Below are 19,227 nucleotides of genomic sequence, written 5' to 3'. Positions count from 1 at the left end.
CGACCCTACAGACAGCGATCATTGCAATGAAACCGCGAGCATATGACTAATATTCTTGCGATTGCCCTCTTGGTTGACCTAGTTGAAAAATGAAAGCAAATCATTCAAAGTTATCTTTTCCACTCGCTGGCTGTTGTTGGTGTCATCTATTCTGCAACCGCTGCGGAGCAGGCAATAATATACTACCACGAAGTTACATATGCCCGGTGCTCTTAGAGGCTAGAGGCACTGCGGATCACGGCATGGAAATGCGAAGTATAAAGAGTACGCACTACTAGGCAATATAAAGATATAAAAAGTCTCCTTTCCGTTGCTTCACAGTGTTATCTCTAGTTTCGCTACGGCCCTCTTTGAATTGCCCGTAAATATCCACAAGTGTTTGCTAAAGACTTACACTAGTGTACTATCTATCTTTATTCACCCTCCAAGGTTTTGCGGCCAAGTTAGCCCGCAAAAAAAATAAAAATAAAATAACAGGCATCCCCGTCTCGGTCTCGGTCTAACACTTAGGTTCTATGAGTACATCTCGCATAATATTGCATAATTCATGCTCCTCTTTTGTTGCTTCTTCTTACTCCGGTTCATCTACTTCTGTCCTCACAGTATGAAGTCAATCTATTAAGTGAAAACAAAGCAGGCGTTTTAGGTATTCCAAACATCACGTCACGTCTGGGAACTATCTCTAGATTCTACGAATTTTTGTATTCCTCACAGTGCTCTTGCCATTGCACCATTTGCTTCATAGCTACATCGCGGCGATATTGTGCGATAAAACTGGCGAAGATCTACCCCTGAAGTAGTTAGGCATTTACGGAAATATCGGATAGAAAAAACATACACTAGTACAGGATCATAGTGTTGGCAGATCCCTGCGTACTCGTTCTTAGGACCTGGATTTGAGATATCACAGCACTTAATAGAAGTCTCAGTGCTGCCAATAAAATCCAAGACATCAATGCAGCCAATGAGCACTGGTCATGCATGTGTTAACACGTGGTCGAATTGGGGCGCTCAGCCTTGTATGTACATATTGTGATATTGTACCCTCAGGCTGGGATACCACAAACATAGGCATGTGGAGCATGGCTCCTTTAGGAAAAATCGGAGATATCAGATGGAATTTTCCGTGGGTCGAGGAGGATTGCTAGGGGATTAACTCCGATTCGTATAATCCTACCGTAAGTCGCTCTGGCTAGGTCTGTGCCCTGCATACGGGAACAAGATTCATCTGACATCCGACATCCGAGTCAGTATCCTGAATCGGCATGAGTCACCATGTCGTGGTATTGTCATGATTGTATATCTTGTTTAGTCATTTCGAAACAAGATCAAACTAGAATTACCGACCCTATTTCCCTTTCATATCCGAACGGCATGCAACATAATTCAGCACGACTTTTGAGCTGCTACTTGTATGTAATACCATTATGATAGGCTGTCGTCGAAGTATCGTGATCAATTATTTGTATGAAGTGGGATGGATCACGCCTACCTTCACTTGTTAGCATCGTACTAGGACTACAGTACGGAGTCTCGATGTCGGATGCTTGCGAAGCGGAACAGACACGGCATCTGCCGAGCAGCGTTCGCTCCACTCGGCCATTCGGGCCCACGCGAAGCCCGATGCCGAAGCCCTGCTGAATGAGCGCCTAGTCTCTTTCCCGCCCTTGGCGACTTACGCAATTGCAACGTCCCTGGTCGCAGTGATGCAAAGCGATTAACTACGTCTCGCGCTTCACCAAGCACCGAGCCCCCACTAAACATGCAGGGATCTCTTGGCCCCGCGTGCGCCGTTGAGGGCCCTTTCTCCGAACTAGCGCACTATTTCAGCATCTCGCGTCTCGCACCTCGGACTTAGTCCCTACCGGGTTCCTCGACGGACATAACAGCCAAAGTGGAGCAGTCCATGGCCCTTGAGATATAGTTCCAGCGAATAATATGGGTCTACCCACGCTGTCCCTTTTCTTGCGTGCTCTTCGATTGATTTTTGTTAGCTCCGGAGCATCTCGTTCTAGATGTTTCTCGTGGAAGACCCACGGGGGAAAGCTATCCATGGCATTTAAATATTGATCTGTCCGCCGTGGAACAGGATTTTTACTTTGCATTGATTCTGTAAATCATCGATCCTTCAGTGCCATCAGCTCGCTCTCGAAACATAGTAAGAGCCTAGTGGCGCTGGACAGAGGCAGGCACACCTTCCCTTCACCGGTTTCCTTCCTCCTCCACGTCTTCCTCCACATCAGCCAAAATGGCCAACCAATTCGATTCTGCCACAACAACACCACGACACAGCATGGATTTACGCAACGCCCCCGCTGAGTCCAACTCAGATCCCAGTGCTATCGAGAAAGAAACACCAACACCCATACCACGAGATGACACCGACGTCGAGAGCGCGCCTAATCAACCTGCCCCAGAGAAACCGGCCGACAAAGACCCCAACCTGGTAGAATGGGACGGCCTTCAGGACCCCGAAAATCCTCAGAACTTCTCTCGCGTGCGCAAATGGGTCATTACTGTCGTCATGTCCAGTATGACGATGTGGATCACCTTCGCCAGTAGTGTCTTCTCGACCGCTACAGTCGTCACTGCGAAGGAATTCAACGTCTCTACGGAAGTGATGGTATTGGGTACTAGCTTGACTGTCTTCGGCTTCGCTTTGGGTCCTCTCTTCTGGGCTCCCCTCAGTGAGCTGTACGGACGTCGACTCCCGTTGTTCTCGGGTTATGCCATCTTCGCCATTTTCCAGATCCCCGTCGCAGTCGCCCAAAATCTGGAGACCATCATGATCTGCCGTTTCTTGCAGGGTGTCTTCGGCTGCTCTCCTCTCGCTGTCGTGGGCGGTGCCATGGCTGATATCTGGGACCCTGTTGATCGCGCCGTGGCAATCGCCATGTTTAGCTCCGCTACCTTCCTGGGTCCTACTCTTGGACCTATCATGTAAGTCGTATATTGCTGATCCGTATAAAGAGCTTGGAATTGTGACTAACTTGATGAATAGTGGCGGTTTTGTAACCGACTCCTACCTGGGCTGGCGCTGGACCGCATGGATCACCCTGATCGCATCCTCTTTCTTTGGTCTCCTCGCTCTGATCATCGTGCCCGAGACCTATGGCCCGAAGCTGCTCCAGATGCGCGCTGCTCGCCTGCGCCGCGAAACCCGCAACTGGGCTTTGCACTCGTTCCTGGACGAGCACGAGCCCAGCCTGTCCGACATTGTCTACAAGTACCTGCTGCGACCCTTCCAGATGCTGGCCATGGAGCCCATTCTGATCTGCATCACCATCTACCTCGCTCTTATCTACGGTATCCTCTATCTCTTCTTCGAGGCCTACCCAGTCTCCTTCTCCGAGGTACGCGGCTGGACCTCCGAGGGTGTTGCAGCACTCCCCTTCATCGGTATCATGATTGGTGTCCTCTGCGGTGTCGCTCTGATCATCTATACCACTAAGACCCGTTTTGCTCGCAAGCTGGCTAAGCATGGTCGTGTCGTTCCCGAGGAGCGTCTCCTGCCCATGATGATTGCCTCCGTTCTCCTGCCTGTCGGTCTCTTCTGGTTTGGCTGGACCTCCTCTCCGAACGTCCACTGGGCTCCTCAGGTGATTGCCGGCATTCCAATCGGCATGGGTATCCTGGTTATTTTCATGCAAGGACTGAACTACATCATCGATGTGTACATGATGTACGCTAACAGTGCCATCGCTGCGAACACCCTGATTCGATCGGCTCTTGGTGGTGCATTCCCATTGTTCGCTACCCAGATGTACCATAAGCTGGGCGTGAACTGGGCTTCCAGTGTTCTAGGCTTCATCACCATCGCAATGATCCCAATTCCCATCCTGTTCTTCTTCTATGGTGCGAAGATCCGCGCTATGAGTCGCTTCACTCCCAAGTTCTAGGCCAGGGCTGCTGGGAAACATTTAATCAAGAAAGCACATGTTCACGATATCGGATATCCAGGATAATGAAACATGGGTTTATCTTCCCGATTATACCATATCCTGGTCTCCCCAATTCTTATCCTGTTTTTAGCGCTGCATTTAACATTAGAGCTTACGTTTATGCATGATAATCAATAACTATAATATCTGTATTTCGAACAATAGACGTGCTAGTAGCAGTCCGACGTATCTAGAGTTGAAGTGCATAGTGGCGCATCTCATGCATATTTTCTCTCCAGTATAGACTAGGGGAAGGTAAACTACCAAAAGCGCACCGGAAAATCTACCTGAGGCATGCAGAGGTCGATAGTCGATTCCAAAACAACGAAAGCTTGGGAGCGACAAGATGCAACATAAGAAGAATGGGGCCTGGGCCTACAAAGAAATTCCGACTACAGTTTCGAAGACTTGCGTTCAATACAGGCTACGAGGGAAAGCTTTAACGTAGAGATTTCTCCACTTGTATTGCTATTATGGCACATTGTATGAGGGGATGGACTGGAAAGATCAAATCAAAAGAACAGGAAATAAACCTGCTTAGCAGCGAGCAAATTCCCCAACCTCAAGAACGATCTATCCGTTTCGTCTTCAGCGCGAAACCCCGGCCGCATGGATAAACGGCCCAGAAAGCAGAAATCAGAAGTCGTCAACCGGAGCGGAGAACATAAAGGAAAGAAAGAACCCATTTAGTCGTAGAGGCTGTCATCATTGCCGGCTTCGCCGAAAGTGTCATTGTTCTGGACCTCGCCGGCAGAAGGAAAGCGGAAGAAGCTGCTGCCTCCAGAATTCTTCAGGCTCTGAGCGAAGGCCTCATAACGGCGGATCTCAACATCGCTGACGGAGCGGCGAGCCGACTTCATGGCCTCCTCGAAGTGAGCACGGGTAAGCTCGGGAACGGGGTCCTCCTCATCGAGATCCTCCTCATCGCCCATAGTGACGTCCTCGCCGGCAGCCTCACGGGCCTTTGTGCGCTCAATATCGGCGGAGATGGCTTCCTTGATGGCCAGTTTGACAGCGCGCTGAGTCACGAAGCCAAGATCGGCACCGGAGAAACCGTGGGTCTTGCTGGCAATGAAAGACATGTCGACGTCACCGGCGACAGGAGTCTTACGGAGCTGAGCCTTGAGGATACCCTCACGCGAAGCCTGGTCGGGCAGGGGAACGTAGACCAGGGTGTCGAGACGACCGGGACGGACCAGGGCAGCATCGAGCTGCTCCGGACGGTTGGTGGCACCGATAACGAAGACGTTCTTCTTGGAGGTCATACCATCCATCTCTGTTTCAATATCAGTATATGGTTTGAATACGCCAAAGATAGAATCTACTTACCAGTCAGAAGCTGGTTAACAACACGGTCAGAGGCACCGCCGGCATCACCAACAGAACCACCGCGAGACTTGGCAATAGAGTCCAACTCGTCGAGGAAAACAACGCAAGGAGCGGCAGCCCGAGCCTTGTCGAAGATGTCACGAATGTTGCTCTCCGACTCACCGAACCACATGCTCAGCAACTCAGGACCCTTGACGGAAATGAAGTTGGCAGCGCACTCGTTAGCAACAGCCTTAGCCAGCATCGTCTTACCGGTACCAGGGGGACCGTAGAACAGCACACCGCGGGAGGGCGACAGGCCAAACTTCTGGAACATCTCAGGGTGGTCGACAGGGTACTGAACACTCTCAATAAGCTCACGCTTGACCTCCTCAAGACCACCAATATCGTCCCAGCGGACATTGGGAACCTCCACCACGGCAACCTCACGGAGGGCAGAGGGGTTGGAAACACCCAGTGCGTAGCGGAAGTTCTCCATCGTAACACCCAAGGAGTCGAGAACCTCGGCCTCAATGGTGTCCTCATCGAGATCGATGAGGTCCATCTTCTCACGAATCTGCTGCATGGCAGCCTCGGAGCACAGAGAAGCCAGATCAGAACCAACGTAACCGTGGGTCTCGGCGGCAATAGTCTCCAGGTCAACATCATCACCCAACTTCATGTTCTTGGTATGGATCGACATGATTTCGAGACGACCGGTGGGATCGGGGATACCGATGTCGACCTCACGGTCGAAACGACCGAAACGACGGAGAGCCGGGTCAATGGAGTTGGGACGGTTGGTGGCGGCCATGACAACAACGTTGGAGCGAGCCTTCATGCCGTCCATGAGGGTCAGAAGCTGCGAGACAACACGGCGCTCGACCTCGCCGTTGGTCTTCTCACGCTTGGGGGCGATAGAGTCAATCTCATCGATGAAGATAATGGCGGGAGAGTTCTTCTCAGCCTCCTCGAAGGCCTTGCGCAGGTTGGACTCGGATTCACCGGCCATCTTGGACATGATTTCGGGACCGTTGATCAGGAAGAAGAAAGCACCGGTCTCATTGGCGACGGCACGAGCCATCAAAGTCTTACCAGTACCGGGGGGACCGTACATAAGGATACCACGGGGCGGCTTGATACCGATAGACTTAAAGAGCTGGGGGTGACGCAGAGGCAGCTCGACCAATTCACGGATCTGAGCCATCTGTTTCCGGCAACCACCAATGTCATCGTAACCGACCTCGTTGAGGTTGCCCTCCTCGTCTTCCCGCTGGATGGGCTCACCCTCGCAGTGGATGATGGTATCTTGTGCAACAATACCGTACTCCGGGGGATCAACCTCCACAACCTTAAACTCTACTTGTCTCATACCACCTCGTACTGTGAACAGGTCGCCCTGGCGGACCGGGCGGTAGGCTTCGCGGAAGTAGGGAGCAAGGTAGACGTCGAAAAGGGAGCCGGTCAGGCCTTCGATGGTATCGGCGATGGGGAGAACGGCAATGCGCTTGGCCTAGAAAGTAAAAGAGATGGAGTCAATGAGCGAGCTCGAGATAGTACCAAGACTGGTTACATACATATTTGATATCGGGGCAGGGGTGGACGGTAATAACATCGCCGTGCTTGACGCGGAGGTTGTGGCGCACCACGCGGTTGATGCGGACACTTCCATCATCCAGGTCGTCATCAGCCAGGACGATCAGAACGGTATCCTTGCGCTTCTTGCCCTTAACCAGAACTGTATCACCCCGGAAGAGCTGGAGGGTCTCCATGGTGTTGTTCGAAAGAGCGATAACCGAGTTGTCGTCATTGACGGCATCCGTCACGCTGTTGATAAGTTGTCAGTTTCGTTACCAAGATGATCGTCAATTCACTTCAGCAGGGGCCTTACATCAACGAGTTGGGCTTCTTCTTCTTCTTGAGAATAGCAGTGGAGGTGTCGAGCTCCTGTAACTTGTTAGTATCCGGCGGTCAAGCTGTGGTGCCGTTGGTGGCTGTGCCTACCTCCTTGTGCTCGGCGCCCGAGGCATCCCTGGTACCAGCGTTAGAGAGTTGCATTGGGCAAGGGCGAGTGAATCGTGAACATACTGGAGGTTGACCCTCTTCTTCTCGTGACTGTGATCCGGCTCGGCGGACATGGTGAAGGATCTGAAATGTGTGACGTTGATGGGAGCGGAACTAAGGGAAATGCAAGGTCGAAGTGTTCACGACCGAGCGAAACGGTTCGAATAGATGAATGTGGGAGAAACTATGAGAGCGGTGAAGATGCGGATGAAGTAAAAACCGACAGACCAGGGAAGGGATCCGACGGCGAGGAGATGAGGATGAGGTGTTGAGCTCCAGGTACCGCCGAGTGACGATATGTGATGACTTAAGCTACGTATTATGTCAGCGGCCGTCCGCCACCAGCGAATCTGATGGAAGTTGGTCGATCCGGAGTGCCTGAGGCTGCCGATCGCCTGGGTGAGCGGCCGAACTGGGTATAGTTTCACTCAGATTACTAGTACTCGTGGTTTGGTAGTAGATTCAGCCTGGATCATCAAGATCTCTACGGCAGACAGTGATGTCTCCCCGTAGACACCGATTTGTGATACCATGGATTCGGGGCAATAATGCTTTGGGCCGTCTTTTCAAGAACCATGGTATATTCATTATTCTATACAAAGCCTACTAGTATGTACTATCCTCTTTCCACGCTACATACTGATTGTACTATTCCTTTTGCTCCAACTTCATTACTTTCCACATCATTGCTAAAATACAATAAGATGATGGTTCTTTTTCGCCTGATCACAACCACCACGAGACAAGGATGCTATCATGACACCTGGGCCATTATCTTACATGTTCACCACACACAGGTGCTGTGGTTCACATTATTAAAAGCTCGTCCGAGCCATCATAATTTCTTGGGCAACAGCGTCTCTGGACCCATTCATGATCACTCACCATCGCGTACACCAAGAAAACCAGTGATTCGAACGGGTAAGATCTGAGGTAAATTTCTGCGAAATCCCAATGCCTTGCCTTCGCTTTCTTTTTCAATTTTCTGTCCGCAAGAGCATTTGGAGCCCGACTTGACATCTATGTCTCCGTATTGGAAGGACCTTAGGCAAATCTTTCTGCCAAACAATCTTTCAAGGACGTGGAAGACTTCTTCGTGGTATGGTGCCCTCTATGAATTCTTCACCGCGCCACAGTCCCGGCAATTATATGTCCAAATTCACCTTATAGACCATCCGGGCCGCGGCGTATTTTTCGAATGTTGAAGGGTGTAATTAAATGGAAAGGTCAGCGAAGAATCTACGAAAGTTCGATGATATGTCTTGGGCAGCAGATAATCCAAGCATGATTAAACCGCCATGGCACGAGCTGCCTATCTCTCGACCCAAGTCGAACTTCACAATCAAACATCTCTCGACTCGGTCTTGGCGATTTACCTAGGGTGGTAGAACGTTCTATATTTCCTTTCTCACCATTCGACGCGTCAACATTAGAAGCACAATCATATGATCGTGAGGTTAGATGATGAGCTCTTCGGGTCACATAGAAAGTCGAGTATTTATTAGCTGATATTGGGCCGTATGCCCACGATGGCGTTCATTGATTAACAAGTTGATGTCACCGATCTAGAGGGGGGGGTAAAGTGTGAAGGCCGCCGAGCGGAAAGCACGTGGTCTGCTTGGTTATTGTGTACTTCGTGTTTAAGATAAAAAATGAACAGTCGTACCCCTAAGAAGCAGAAGAAGCAGGATTCTTAAGATGATCCGTCAGACCGAGTGGCTAAGGATTCGATATTTGATTTGCCGCCACTGCCGAAGCCGAGTGATAAGTGCCGACAGCAAGAGCGCCGAAATTCCCTTCTCGCACGACGATCGTGAAATGTCGGGAGAGAGAAAGACCATTACCCAATGAATGTTAGAAATCGCGCCTGCAAAGGATTCACCTGAAGCAGAACACCCAGCTCAGATCGACCCAGCAACTCGCGTAAAGATGCCCTTCTCAACCGCCAATTTCTCCACATCACGCAGCCACTCCGCGCACCGATAAAGCGGGGCCCCGGGGACCAGCGATTTGCTGGAAAGCGTAACTTGTGGCTTGGGCGGTGGAACCATCAAACAGCACACTTTTTCAAATCTTTCGAGGTTCTCCGGTGCAATCGTCGCGACTTGCTTCTTTGATCCTCTTTAGTGCTCGTGCAGGATCTCGGGGTCCACGCTTGGACGCGGGTCATAGGTCATCCCGACCAGGATGGTGCCCGTGACATGAAATATGCGCCCGCGGATTGATTGTGGAGCGGCCATGGGGTTTTGTTTCGATGTAGAAGGCGATGTGGTTACGGTCACCATTTCCGAGTGATTCGACGGTGTAGACGTTGTAGGCCATGGTTGTTCATGAAGAGGTGGAGTCAGATCAACCACTGAAGGGTGAAGCCCTGGGGAGTTCTACAGGCGCAGTTTGGTAATAGGAAATATATCATGATCGATCACCTTAGCAGGTCGTTGCCTCGTTGGACCCAAGTGGGGTAGTCTAAAAAAGATACAGGAGCGGTTAGCTTGTCAAACACGGCACTTCTGCACTTCGGGATGAGAACAACTGGGAAGATTGCTGATCAAGATGTTGAAATTCTTATGTGATCTAAATATAATGCAACGAAAATACAAGGATGGGTATGTCCAGCACCGTCAAAACCAAAATGGGATATTGAACAGAGAAAAACAATGCAGTCTAGAGAGAAGGAGTAAAAAGAGCGGCCTAAGCTTGAACCGCCTTGCCAGTCGCCGCCCACATGTCATGCAGGCTCCATGCACCAGCCATGAAACTGACAACTCCAACAAGGTTGTCAGGAACGCCGATTCCTTGCTCGAAACACCAGTGCAGACACAGCGGGGCCCAGCAGATGTTGTTGACGAGGGTCTTGCGCCAAGAGCGGATTTCAGCGCGGATCTCGGCGCTCTCCTCTTCCTTGAAAGCCTTCTCATCGTTGCCGGCCGCGGCGCGCTTCTCGGCGATACGGCGTTTCCGTAGGATGTGCTGCCGCCAGAGAACAAAAAATTCGAGAAAGATGTGTCCAAACCAGCCGCGTGTGCTCCAAATATCCCACTGTGTCAGGGTCCCGTATTTTTCAACCCATCGCTTAGAGACAATACCCTTGGCCGCGAGGTAGCCGACGTTCTCGAGGAGCTGGTAGATCACGTTCGAAATGATTTGGAGAATGGTCAGGGTACGGATAATCGGGTCGGCCGGTGGTGATTTGAGTGTCTCCGAGCCCCAGATCCAGAGCGGGAGGAGGCCAAAGAGGCGGATGGTGTAGCGGGTCTCCGAAGCCAGGGAGGAGAGGGCTTTCCATTTTGAGGGCGAGGGCACCGAGGAAGCTTTCGGTTCGGCGGCCTTACCTTTCAACCGAGCGAGGACGCTGAGGCGAGACTGGAAAGCAATCCATGGAGCGGATGCACAGAGATGGTGTAGAATCGAGGCGACATAGTTGACTGTCGCCAGTACTCTTTCTTGCCCGTCGGCGGTGGATAGGAGACTGCGTAATCAGCGGCGTTTCTTGAGTGAGGACGGCAGGTCGAACTTTGCAGAGCCTTTTGAAAACGAGCAAGGCACCGCACACGCCGTAAAATAAAATTAAAAACACTCACAGATCTAATCTTCTGATGGTCACGTCGGTCGCCGTCAAGGCCGCCGCTAATTGTCGTCGTGTTGCTGCTTTCCCCGCGGCTATTGGACCATTCCCCACATGCTGAGCGTCGTCCGCCGGCTTTGCTGGTGACGAAGGGTCCGGAGGGGTTTGAGAGTCTGCCATGGTGTGTCTGGCAGAAAGAGAAAGGGAGAAGACCAGCTTCAAGAGGATCCTCTGGGGTCGACTAGACCGGAATCGCGCGTTGACCGCGGAAGAAACCGAGGCTCGGAACAAGGTTGGGACTGCCTCACTCGGCGATCCTTCACGCGCACGCCCCACAGCGGATGGGCGGGTAATGCCAGCACGAGCCTGCGGGCGGTGGGCGGTTACCGACGTCCTGTACGGCGGAATTCCTGCTGCTTTGGGCTCTCGGGAATTGTTCTTGCTCCACCCGTGATTACTTTAGGCTAACATGTCTATGGCCTGGATAACACTTAGGAACTGCACCGCAGGTTACGACTTGAGTGTCAAGTGCAAAAAAGGCTCATAGGCAGTGGGAAGTTTATTTGATCGCGCTAGCCGCCTACCTTAGGGTACCTACGAATAAGTACTTCTAGGCTCTCGATGTCTGTCGGCTATTGACCTGCCCTTGTCCGCTGTCTTCTCTCCCCCTCTCGCTAACCGGCCTGAACTTGATCCCATAGACATGTTTATCGGGGTTTTCGACTTGTCGGATTCTCGGATGCTTTTTGGAATCGATCTGGTGAATTCCGGATTGGCGTTGGATCAATCGTAGATCTTTCTAACTGTCGGAGTCTCCCCAAATGGGATGCTTCTTGGCCTGAGGCGGTGGTCTAGGCAGCTGCCGAACGAGAAATTGGGTTTGCCGGATGTAGTATTCACCTGCTACTCCTCGCAGCCTCGGGGGATTCCTCGCAGCATAGCGATCGGACATTTCATACTCATAATCAGGAATGGCGATTGGTTCTCCATAGGCGTCGTCTGCTTCTTCCCAAATCGGGTGCGTGCTGAGTGGTACTGGAGTAATCTCCGCTGGGAGGTACTTCTCGTAGATGAGGTCTTCGTTGAAGAAGACGAAGGACGGGTCACTCGTTTGGCAGGCATGCCATTCAAACTGTCTCCCATTCAACACCTCCAACCAGTCGAGGTAGAGTTCATATTCGTCAGCAGGCATCTGCTGCCACCAGACCCACCAGCCGATTGCTCCAAGAGCAGCGGATGGGAGGCCATGTATCTCAACCCAGTCCAGAACTGGGGTGAGATCATTGCCGGCTGGGTATCGGTTGTCTTTCCACCACTGTTGGAAACCTTTGAAGTGGCGCCAGTGAGTAGGGTCTTTGTGCATATTGCGCAACACACTTGCGTCAGTCAATGGGCGATACAGGTTGTGGGGAATGGCAGGAGGCTCTTTGTATGGCTCTTCGACGACTTGATCGATGCCGCCCCAGGCATTTTCCGACGAACCAGGGCGGCAGTTGGCACACCACAGCATGCGACAGGGTTCCGTCTGCGAGTAGTCGCCTGCTTTAGCTGCTTTAAGCATGATATCTCGATTGATCTGGCGTAGAGGCGTATTGATGTCGTTTTTGATTCCTTGTCCTGCAGGCATAGCTTTATCCGTGTCCGGGACCTTCATTCGAAACTCGGCTGCGAGCGTCAAGACTTTCATCTTTTGGTCCAGCAGCTTTTCTACCTGTTCGCCCGTGTATTGATTCTCCGCAATGGCCTTTTGCTCCCACTCGGGAAGGATCAAAATATTTCTTTCGGGTATCTCTGATTTGTATGCCGAAAAGTTCGCGGTGTCTGCCGTGCACTCGTAGAGAAATCGTGTAGCCTCCCCGCAGTTATCGCAATGCAGAGGAAGATTCGAAGGCGGTCCCCAGTATCGCTGGATTGTTTCGTGATGGCAGTACAGCCCTGCTCTAGCTCGGTCCATTGAGTTTCGCAGGTCTTCGGGCGAGTCTAAGCTACTGTATGCCGAGCTTTCTTCAAAAGTTGTCGCGGACAGACGAAGATGCGGTGCAGTTATGTAAGGTGTTTCCTCACGGGACTCCTGAGAGGAAATTGAGGAGATCGAAGGAAGGTTGACAGTGGCCGTGGTGAATTCGAACTCGAGATCGGGAAGAGGCACAGTCGCGGCGAAGAAATCCATGCTGGAAGGGAACTCGGGAGGAAGATTCGAGTTTGAAAGAGAACCAGATGACTCTGAGGGGGTATCTTCCATGCTGGAATCGGAGTCGAGGATGGGAGGGGCCACTGAGGCTGAGGACTCATCCATGTTAGAAAAGAAGTTGGGATTGGGAAGGGGTGCAGCCGTGGAGGAGATATCCATGCTGAAAGAGAGTTCGGGAGGGTGTGATGGCTCTGGGGTGGGAGTGAATGAATCAGTGGCAGAATCCAGATTGAGCAAAGATGAGGGTGGCTGCGGAGAGTGGCCCTTTAATTCACTGCCGGACTCCATCGCCATGATCAAATGAGAGGTACGTTATCGCGCGGCAGTCTGATGCTCCAGGAATCCTGAGGGGATTGTCACAGGTCAATAGACCTCCTGGGGGTATTACCCCATTCAACTCGAACTCGGTTAAAAGTCCGTCACATATGGTCGGGGATTGTGGAAGAGTGTGGAAGAGCACCTAAAGGTAGGGTAGATGCGGTGCAGAGGTGGACGACGTTGGGTGCCTCAAATGAAAGGCCTTCCACGCGTCGAGCGCGTGGAGGGCGGCGATACTCCAATTTGAGGCGCGGAACCCTCAGGTATTACAACCTATCATTGGAATTGCTCTGATGCTGCTTTCGTACGGAAGAAAAATATACTAATAATGATTAGCTCAAGAAGAACATTCTCCTTTTTACACTATTTTGGTACTTCTTAGAGGCCAGGAACACGGTATTGTTCGTGACTGATGCTAGTGTTAACGAGGAGTCTCCCGCTCAGGTACGCAGGCAGCATGTGACCTACTTGTAGTGATGTATCAATGAGTTGCCGGTCTATTGTGGGATATCACCAAAACACATAATCATATGTGATATGATGAATCGCCGCAAATGCATATTTCGTAGTGTTCACGTTCAGATTTACTACGGAATCGTAGATTCTCACTCGATATGATGTGCAGCTGTGGCATTGGAAGTATTCAACGCTTCAGGGGCTCTGAGATATAGGGTAATACTTATACTATACCTAGGTACCTTGAACTTGAATGACTAGGGTCAGGCACTTCCTTTCGGAGTTTGTTATTAGATCATCAGGAGAATGGTTGCATGTTTGGTATCCATGATATCCATCCATGGAAGGAAACCGATCGCCGACAAGCAGACAGGCCGTTCGGCAAGCCGAGCATCGGTTGGTGCTGCATAGATGCATTCTTAGCGGATTCCTTGCACGGAAACGGTAGTCCCTTACTGTAGGGCTGGACTGGGCAGACTGCCCCACATTTTCTGGTGATCTTGGTACGTCCAATAGGTGGATTTGTCGGCTTTTGAATATTCTACAGATATACCATATTAGTGTACTAGTAAAACTGAACAACCGAACTCATGAGAGCATGAATAACTGGTATATCAACAATGAGGTCCAAAGAACTCGGGATTCGAAAGCAGTAGAGGAATTTTGTGGAGGGTTTTCGTAGTGGGAAAAGCTGCCCAATTTGTCGACTAGCGACTTGCCAGCAGTTAAGGTAGCCCCAGTCGACCACCACGCCGATGGATCGACCGTGCACTGATCCATGCAAATAGAAATGGTATACCTAGGGACCCCATTCTAGCGATATGACGGTCCTCAGACCCGTCGCTGGCCGAGGACGAGTTTAGAAGTAAATACAGGATGGCCGCTCCGGCGAACGGCGTCGGAACCCCCCGATGGCGTCCGCCAATAACTGGATGGATCTCGCCGGAGACAGCCCCATCGCGCATCTGCCGACCTGGCGACCGACCGCTTCCTCTTATACTCTGGTCTACCCCGGTTCTCGTGGTTTTTCTCCATCCCCGGATTTGTGAATGACCCAGGTGAGTCGTTTCCTCCACTGGCATTTTTTCGTGCCTCTGGTGCTACTCAATCCCGATCTGTTCAGCCCCGTGGCGTCAGCCTCGGTTGACCCGGCCCAGCCCCCCCCTCGGGCCAACCTTCATAAACAAACAACGCACCGGCCCCCCTGCTCCCTCCACACCCAAGACCGTCTTGCGATTATCCATCGACGCGCTGCGTTTTCATCCTGCAATTGTTGACCTGTCGCCCGTCTAGGCGCGTTCGGATTCCCAAATCCTCTCCCACCCCCATCCACATTCCTCAACATGTCTGTCAAATTCCAAGAAGAGACCGTTCGCGCGGTCGCGAACGCCGGCGTCAAGCACGAGGACCTCGCACACCGCGTCGGCGAGCGATTGACCGGTGGAAAGACCCAGACCGGGTACTTGGCGGTACGTATAAGCTCAAAATAGGCACCCTGGATTTCTCCGACCGATGGAACCCCAGCTGATCTGAGGAATGTGGATCGCAGGCCTATCTAAAGCAGCTGCAGAAGAACCCGCTGCGCACCAAGATGCTCACCTCCGGTGTGCTCTCGGGTCTGCAGGAGCTGCTGGCCTCTTGGCTCGCTCACGATGTCGGCAAGCACGGCCACTACTTCAGCTCGCGCATCCCGAAGATGTCCCTGTATGGCATGTTCATCGCCGCGCCCCTCGGCCACGTTCTCATCGGCATTCTCCAGAAGATCTTCGCTGGCCGCACCAGCCTGAAGGCCAAGATCCTCCAGATTCTCGTTAGCAACCTGATCGTATGTGTCTCCCCTGGCTTGCCGAGCCCCGATAACAGCACGGCTAACCAAATGTCCTCCCGCAGATTTCTCCCATCCAGAACTCGGTCTACCTGACCTCGATGGCGATCATTGCCGGTGCGCGTACCTTCCACCAGGTCCGCGCCACCGTCCGCGCGGGCTTCATGCCCGTCATGAAGGTCAGCTGGGTCACCTCCCCGCTGGCTCTGGCCTTTGCCCAGAAGTTCCTGCCCGAGCACACCTGGGTTCCCTTCTTCAACATCGTCGGTTTCTTCATCGGAACCTACGTTAACACCCACACCAAGAAGAAGCGTCTCGAGGCTCTCCGCAAGGTATGTAAAATGCCCAGGTTCGGTTAGATACCGCGTGATACTAATGCGACATACAGCGCTACAACGAGCGCCGCGACGGTGGCTACGAGAAGCGTGACTACCCTTAAATGGACCGCGGTGTCCCTGCAGATGAGGCTTACGAGACTTGACGCGTCTGAATGATACCTCCGTGGATCTCCCACTCGATCTGCAACCATTTACTATCTTCCCTTTGTAACTCACGTTTTGTCCTGGTGTTTTGACGCATGTACACATCCCCCGCCTTGGCCAGTTATCTTTCTCCTGATGTTATTTTCAATCTTACGACGCATGGCCTTTCCATATACCTCACCACTTTCCACCTGGCGATAGGTACATATGCCGGATCTTTAATCTGCCAGTACAGTCATGTGGTCGTGACATATCCTCCTGTCATACAGACAGGCTCTAAAGAAATACACTTTGTTTCTAAGGCAAAAGCTATTTTGACCTGACCATGCGTAGATAAATTAACAGATGGCCCAACATGGGCGAATGTACGCAAGCAGATAGGACAACATTCCTCTCCTGTTGTAGCACTACCAAGATTGGCTTCCAGTCACTCCACCTCCATCTCGGAGCTCTTGCCCCTTTTGCCTTGCACATATGCCACAAAGTCATCCAGAGCTCCCGGCCAGGCTCCATCGGCGCTCCACCATCCAAACTCCTCATCATCCCGAGACTTGCGCATGAAAACCTCCACCTGCTCCCACAGGTCTTTGTTTACAGGCTTCTTTCCCCGCTCCACGAGGAACTCAATCCACCAATCTAACCACGGCGTCTCGCTCGTATTCCAGGGTACGCCACCACGGTCTGCGGTGAAGAGCAGCTTCCATTGCTCTTCGGCAATATCGAATTGCAGGTTGCGCTGACCTTGCAATCGAGAGAGTAGGAATGTGAAGCGGTAGACCCGCCGAAAGAGATCTGCATCCTTGGGAATGTTGCTGCGGAGGTTCTTGCCGTATTGGGCCATATTCTCCTTTGAATCGCATCTGCATCATCATTAGTATTCATGCCAAGTTGTAGAAGTATATAGAGGATCTTACTGTGTCGATTTCCAACCCTCCACGAACCCTTCACGCGTAAACTCACCCATTGATGGGGACTTGCACATCTCGAAGATTGCTAGACAGGCTACCTCGTCCAGCTGCACACCAATATCCTCGAGAAACTTCATGGCGCCATTGATGCCGATGCCATCTGGGTTATCCGCCGGGTCATCTAGTACCGCTTGGTTGGCTTTTTTTCGTGATCTCTTCCGGGAGGAACGTCGCTTACCTCGATAGGAATCAAAAATTTCATTAAGAACCTTGGTGTTCTTGGAAGGGCCTTGGTTACCCCCGAAGTATCTGTAGGGGATCAACATTGGTTAGTTACTTCTGAGTCATGGGTATAAGAGGTTGGTTCAGAGATCAGGATGTTCAAGACAAGGGACCGACAGCCGCCATCTCCTGTGACAATAAAGAAATCCGGGAGCAAAGGCACTGGAAGGACATACGCATCAACTGCCCGCTCGACATTCCATCCTGCTGCCCTCAACGCCTAGAATGACTGTCAGCTCTTGATTCAAGAGAGGTGCATAGATGCGGCCGAGAGACCACACATGGCGGCAGGCCGGGATGATTTTCGAGTATGATTACCCACCTTGGAGGCAACGGTATCCCTAGTATTTGTTAGAGTGACAAACTGGGCGATCGCCTGTTTCTGAGCCGTAGTGTGAGGCGGCATGGTGGGGTTGTGATATTTGCACCCCGCCGTGGGCACAGGCGGTCTGGGAGGGGTAAATTACCACGTGGCGGAAGTGAAAGGTGCAAGAAATGAGTGAGTTGTCTTGTAGCAAGAAATTGTGTTTCACCTTGGCGGTATGAAGGTATAGGTTGCCCTATGTTGGAATCACCAGTGGTCTCAGCACCGCGACCAGATGGGACGTAATGACTAATATTCTGCCTCAGGCGGCTCATAGGCGCCTGAGGATTGAAAATGTGGGACCGGTCCGACAGGTCATATTCTCAACAGTATAAAGGGAGTAGTCCTATCCAATGCAGCCTGAATTGATTCTTGTGATCGGAGGGTTGTATTGCTATGTTTTATGATGGGAAGTTCTTTCAAGATGAATCTCCAGTGATTCGTTGTTACAAATATCGTGATATAATAGGTACTTAGGTATTGTACCCGAAGGACAGCACTTTTTACATGACAAAAATGACTCCATAAACTCCCACCCCTGATCAAGTATGCGAACATGCGAGATTCAAGCCGATCGAAAGTTGTTTAAGTAGTGAAAAGAGTATCCTCGTCGCGCAAATACATGCCAACATCGGCTTGGGCAAAAACGACAATCGCAGTGGGTTCCAGCTTGCGCATTTCCTAGAATCTAGTCAGTAACTGGTTGAACACTTCAATTTCAGTGGTACATACAGCAGTCGATCTGGCGGTCACACCGAATCCCTGATAAAGGAGCATGTCAGTTTCTATCCTTGACCTTGGCATTTTCGTGGAAACTCACAAGAGGGGTATCATTAGAATTGAAGACAATGCAACCCGAGTGTTCAGGCGCATCTTCAGACCAACGGGCCACGTGAGCTTTCAAGACATTAGATCCGTAGAGGAAGGGCATTCTATTTTCAAGTAGTCAGTTTCGGCTGCCCCATAGAATCGGCAAAATCTGGTCGAATACTGACTCTCCGTTGCTCTTAATGTACACCTTGACGCGGGCATGCGGCGCAATAATTGAAAGTGCGGTCATGTTCAAACGGAACTTTCCGGTCTTTGTGAATTTGCCGATCAGCGTACCGGATGTAAGAAGAGCGTCTCTGGGGATGGATGTGGCGAGGTTGGCGATGCGCTCGGGCATATAATAGCATCGGGAGGTTCCAATCATTCGGAAAACCATGCGCTCAGTCGTAGCAGACCCTTCGGTGGGCGGGGCGATGAGGTTCGATAGGGAGCTACCGGTATAATTGGCGAGCTTTTCGAACTGGCGGGATGTCAGTAATTGCTGGCGGGTCGGCATGAAGGGGCCGCAAAGAATCATACCATAGTCCGAGTCTCTTTCTCGTCGAGGGGGCGCATTTTGGCTGCGGTCGAATTGAATGTAAGGGCAAAGGCTGTAGGTGGTTGATGTCGATGCCGAAGCCCAAAAAAAATATCCTAGAAACAGCCCCGATAGGTGGGCGGTGAAAATGATTTGTGGCAGAAAAGTCAAAAAA

General features: G+C 51.4%; 8 protein-coding genes across 8 annotated transcripts; 2 read left to right on the top strand and 6 right to left on the bottom strand.

The window, feature by feature from the left end:
- Positions 1-2,191: 2,191 nt before the first annotated feature.
- On the top strand, positions 2,192-3,899 carry N7532_005068 (MFS transporter; the record flags this gene model as incomplete). Its single annotated transcript, XM_056617562.1, has 2 exons — positions 2,192-2,940; positions 3,002-3,899. Coding segments are annotated over 2 exons (1,647 nt in total), but the record flags the coding sequence as incomplete, so codon positions are not given.
- A 728-nt stretch (positions 3,900-4,627) lies between these two features.
- cdc48 (AAA family ATPase CDC48) lies at positions 4,628-7,387 on the bottom strand (the record flags this gene model as incomplete). Its single annotated transcript, XM_056617561.1, has 6 exons — positions 4,628-5,217; positions 5,271-6,762; positions 6,827-7,076; positions 7,141-7,196; positions 7,254-7,281; positions 7,338-7,387. 6 exons carry the CDS (start codon positions 7,385-7,387, stop codon positions 4,628-4,630), a joined length of 2,466 nt encoding a protein of 821 aa, XP_056473720.1.
- Positions 7,388-9,214: 1,827 nt separating this feature from the next.
- Positions 9,215-9,635, bottom strand: N7532_005066 (uncharacterized protein; the record flags this gene model as incomplete). Its single annotated transcript, XM_056617560.1, has 2 exons — positions 9,215-9,432; positions 9,497-9,635. The coding sequence occupies 2 exons, from the start codon at positions 9,633-9,635 to the stop codon at positions 9,215-9,217; spliced, it is 357 nt and encodes a 118-aa protein (XP_056473719.1).
- Positions 9,636-10,004: 369 nt separating this feature from the next.
- N7532_005065 (uncharacterized protein) lies at positions 10,005-11,058 on the bottom strand (the record flags this gene model as incomplete). The annotated part of the gene is made up of 2 exons (XM_056617559.1): positions 10,005-10,782; positions 10,895-11,058. 2 exons carry the CDS (start codon positions 11,056-11,058, stop codon positions 10,005-10,007), a joined length of 942 nt encoding a protein of 313 aa, XP_056473718.1.
- A 619-nt stretch (positions 11,059-11,677) lies between these two features.
- Positions 11,678-13,363, bottom strand: N7532_005064 (uncharacterized protein; the record flags this gene model as incomplete). The annotated part of the gene is made up of 1 exon (XM_056617558.1): positions 11,678-13,363. The coding sequence occupies one exon, from the start codon at positions 13,361-13,363 to the stop codon at positions 11,678-11,680; it is 1,686 nt and encodes a 561-aa protein (XP_056473717.1).
- Positions 13,364-15,186: 1,823 nt separating this feature from the next.
- Positions 15,187-16,107, top strand: N7532_005063 (Mpv17/PMP22 family protein; the record flags this gene model as incomplete). The annotated part of the gene is made up of 4 exons (XM_056617557.1): positions 15,187-15,312; positions 15,393-15,668; positions 15,734-16,000; positions 16,057-16,107. The coding sequence occupies 4 exons, from the start codon at positions 15,187-15,189 to the stop codon at positions 16,105-16,107; spliced, it is 720 nt and encodes a 239-aa protein (XP_056473716.1).
- Positions 16,108-16,577: 470 nt separating this feature from the next.
- N7532_005062 (defective in cullin neddylation 1 family protein) lies at positions 16,578-17,746 on the bottom strand (the record flags this gene model as incomplete). The annotated part of the gene is made up of 4 exons (XM_056617556.1): positions 16,578-17,010; positions 17,065-17,367; positions 17,517-17,560; positions 17,663-17,746. 4 exons carry the CDS (start codon positions 17,744-17,746, stop codon positions 16,578-16,580), a joined length of 864 nt encoding a protein of 287 aa, XP_056473715.1.
- A 543-nt stretch (positions 17,747-18,289) lies between these two features.
- N7532_005061 (ribosome biosynthesis protein NIP7) lies at positions 18,290-19,090 on the bottom strand (the record flags this gene model as incomplete). The annotated part of the gene is made up of 5 exons (XM_056617555.1): positions 18,290-18,385; positions 18,437-18,466; positions 18,525-18,636; positions 18,700-18,995; positions 19,055-19,090. The coding sequence occupies 5 exons, from the start codon at positions 19,088-19,090 to the stop codon at positions 18,290-18,292; spliced, it is 570 nt and encodes a 189-aa protein (XP_056473714.1).
- Positions 19,091-19,227: the final 137 nt, after the last annotated feature.

Source organism: Penicillium argentinense, assembly GCF_028826775.1.
Source record: "Penicillium argentinense strain IBT 30761 chromosome Unknown utg000005l_segment0_segment0, whole genome shotgun sequence".
NCBI classification, from domain to species: Eukaryota; Fungi; Ascomycota; class Eurotiomycetes; order Eurotiales; family Aspergillaceae; genus Penicillium; species Penicillium argentinense.
The sequence above is the reverse complement of the archived record's forward strand: the minus strand, read 5'-3'. Positions and strand labels throughout refer to the sequence as shown.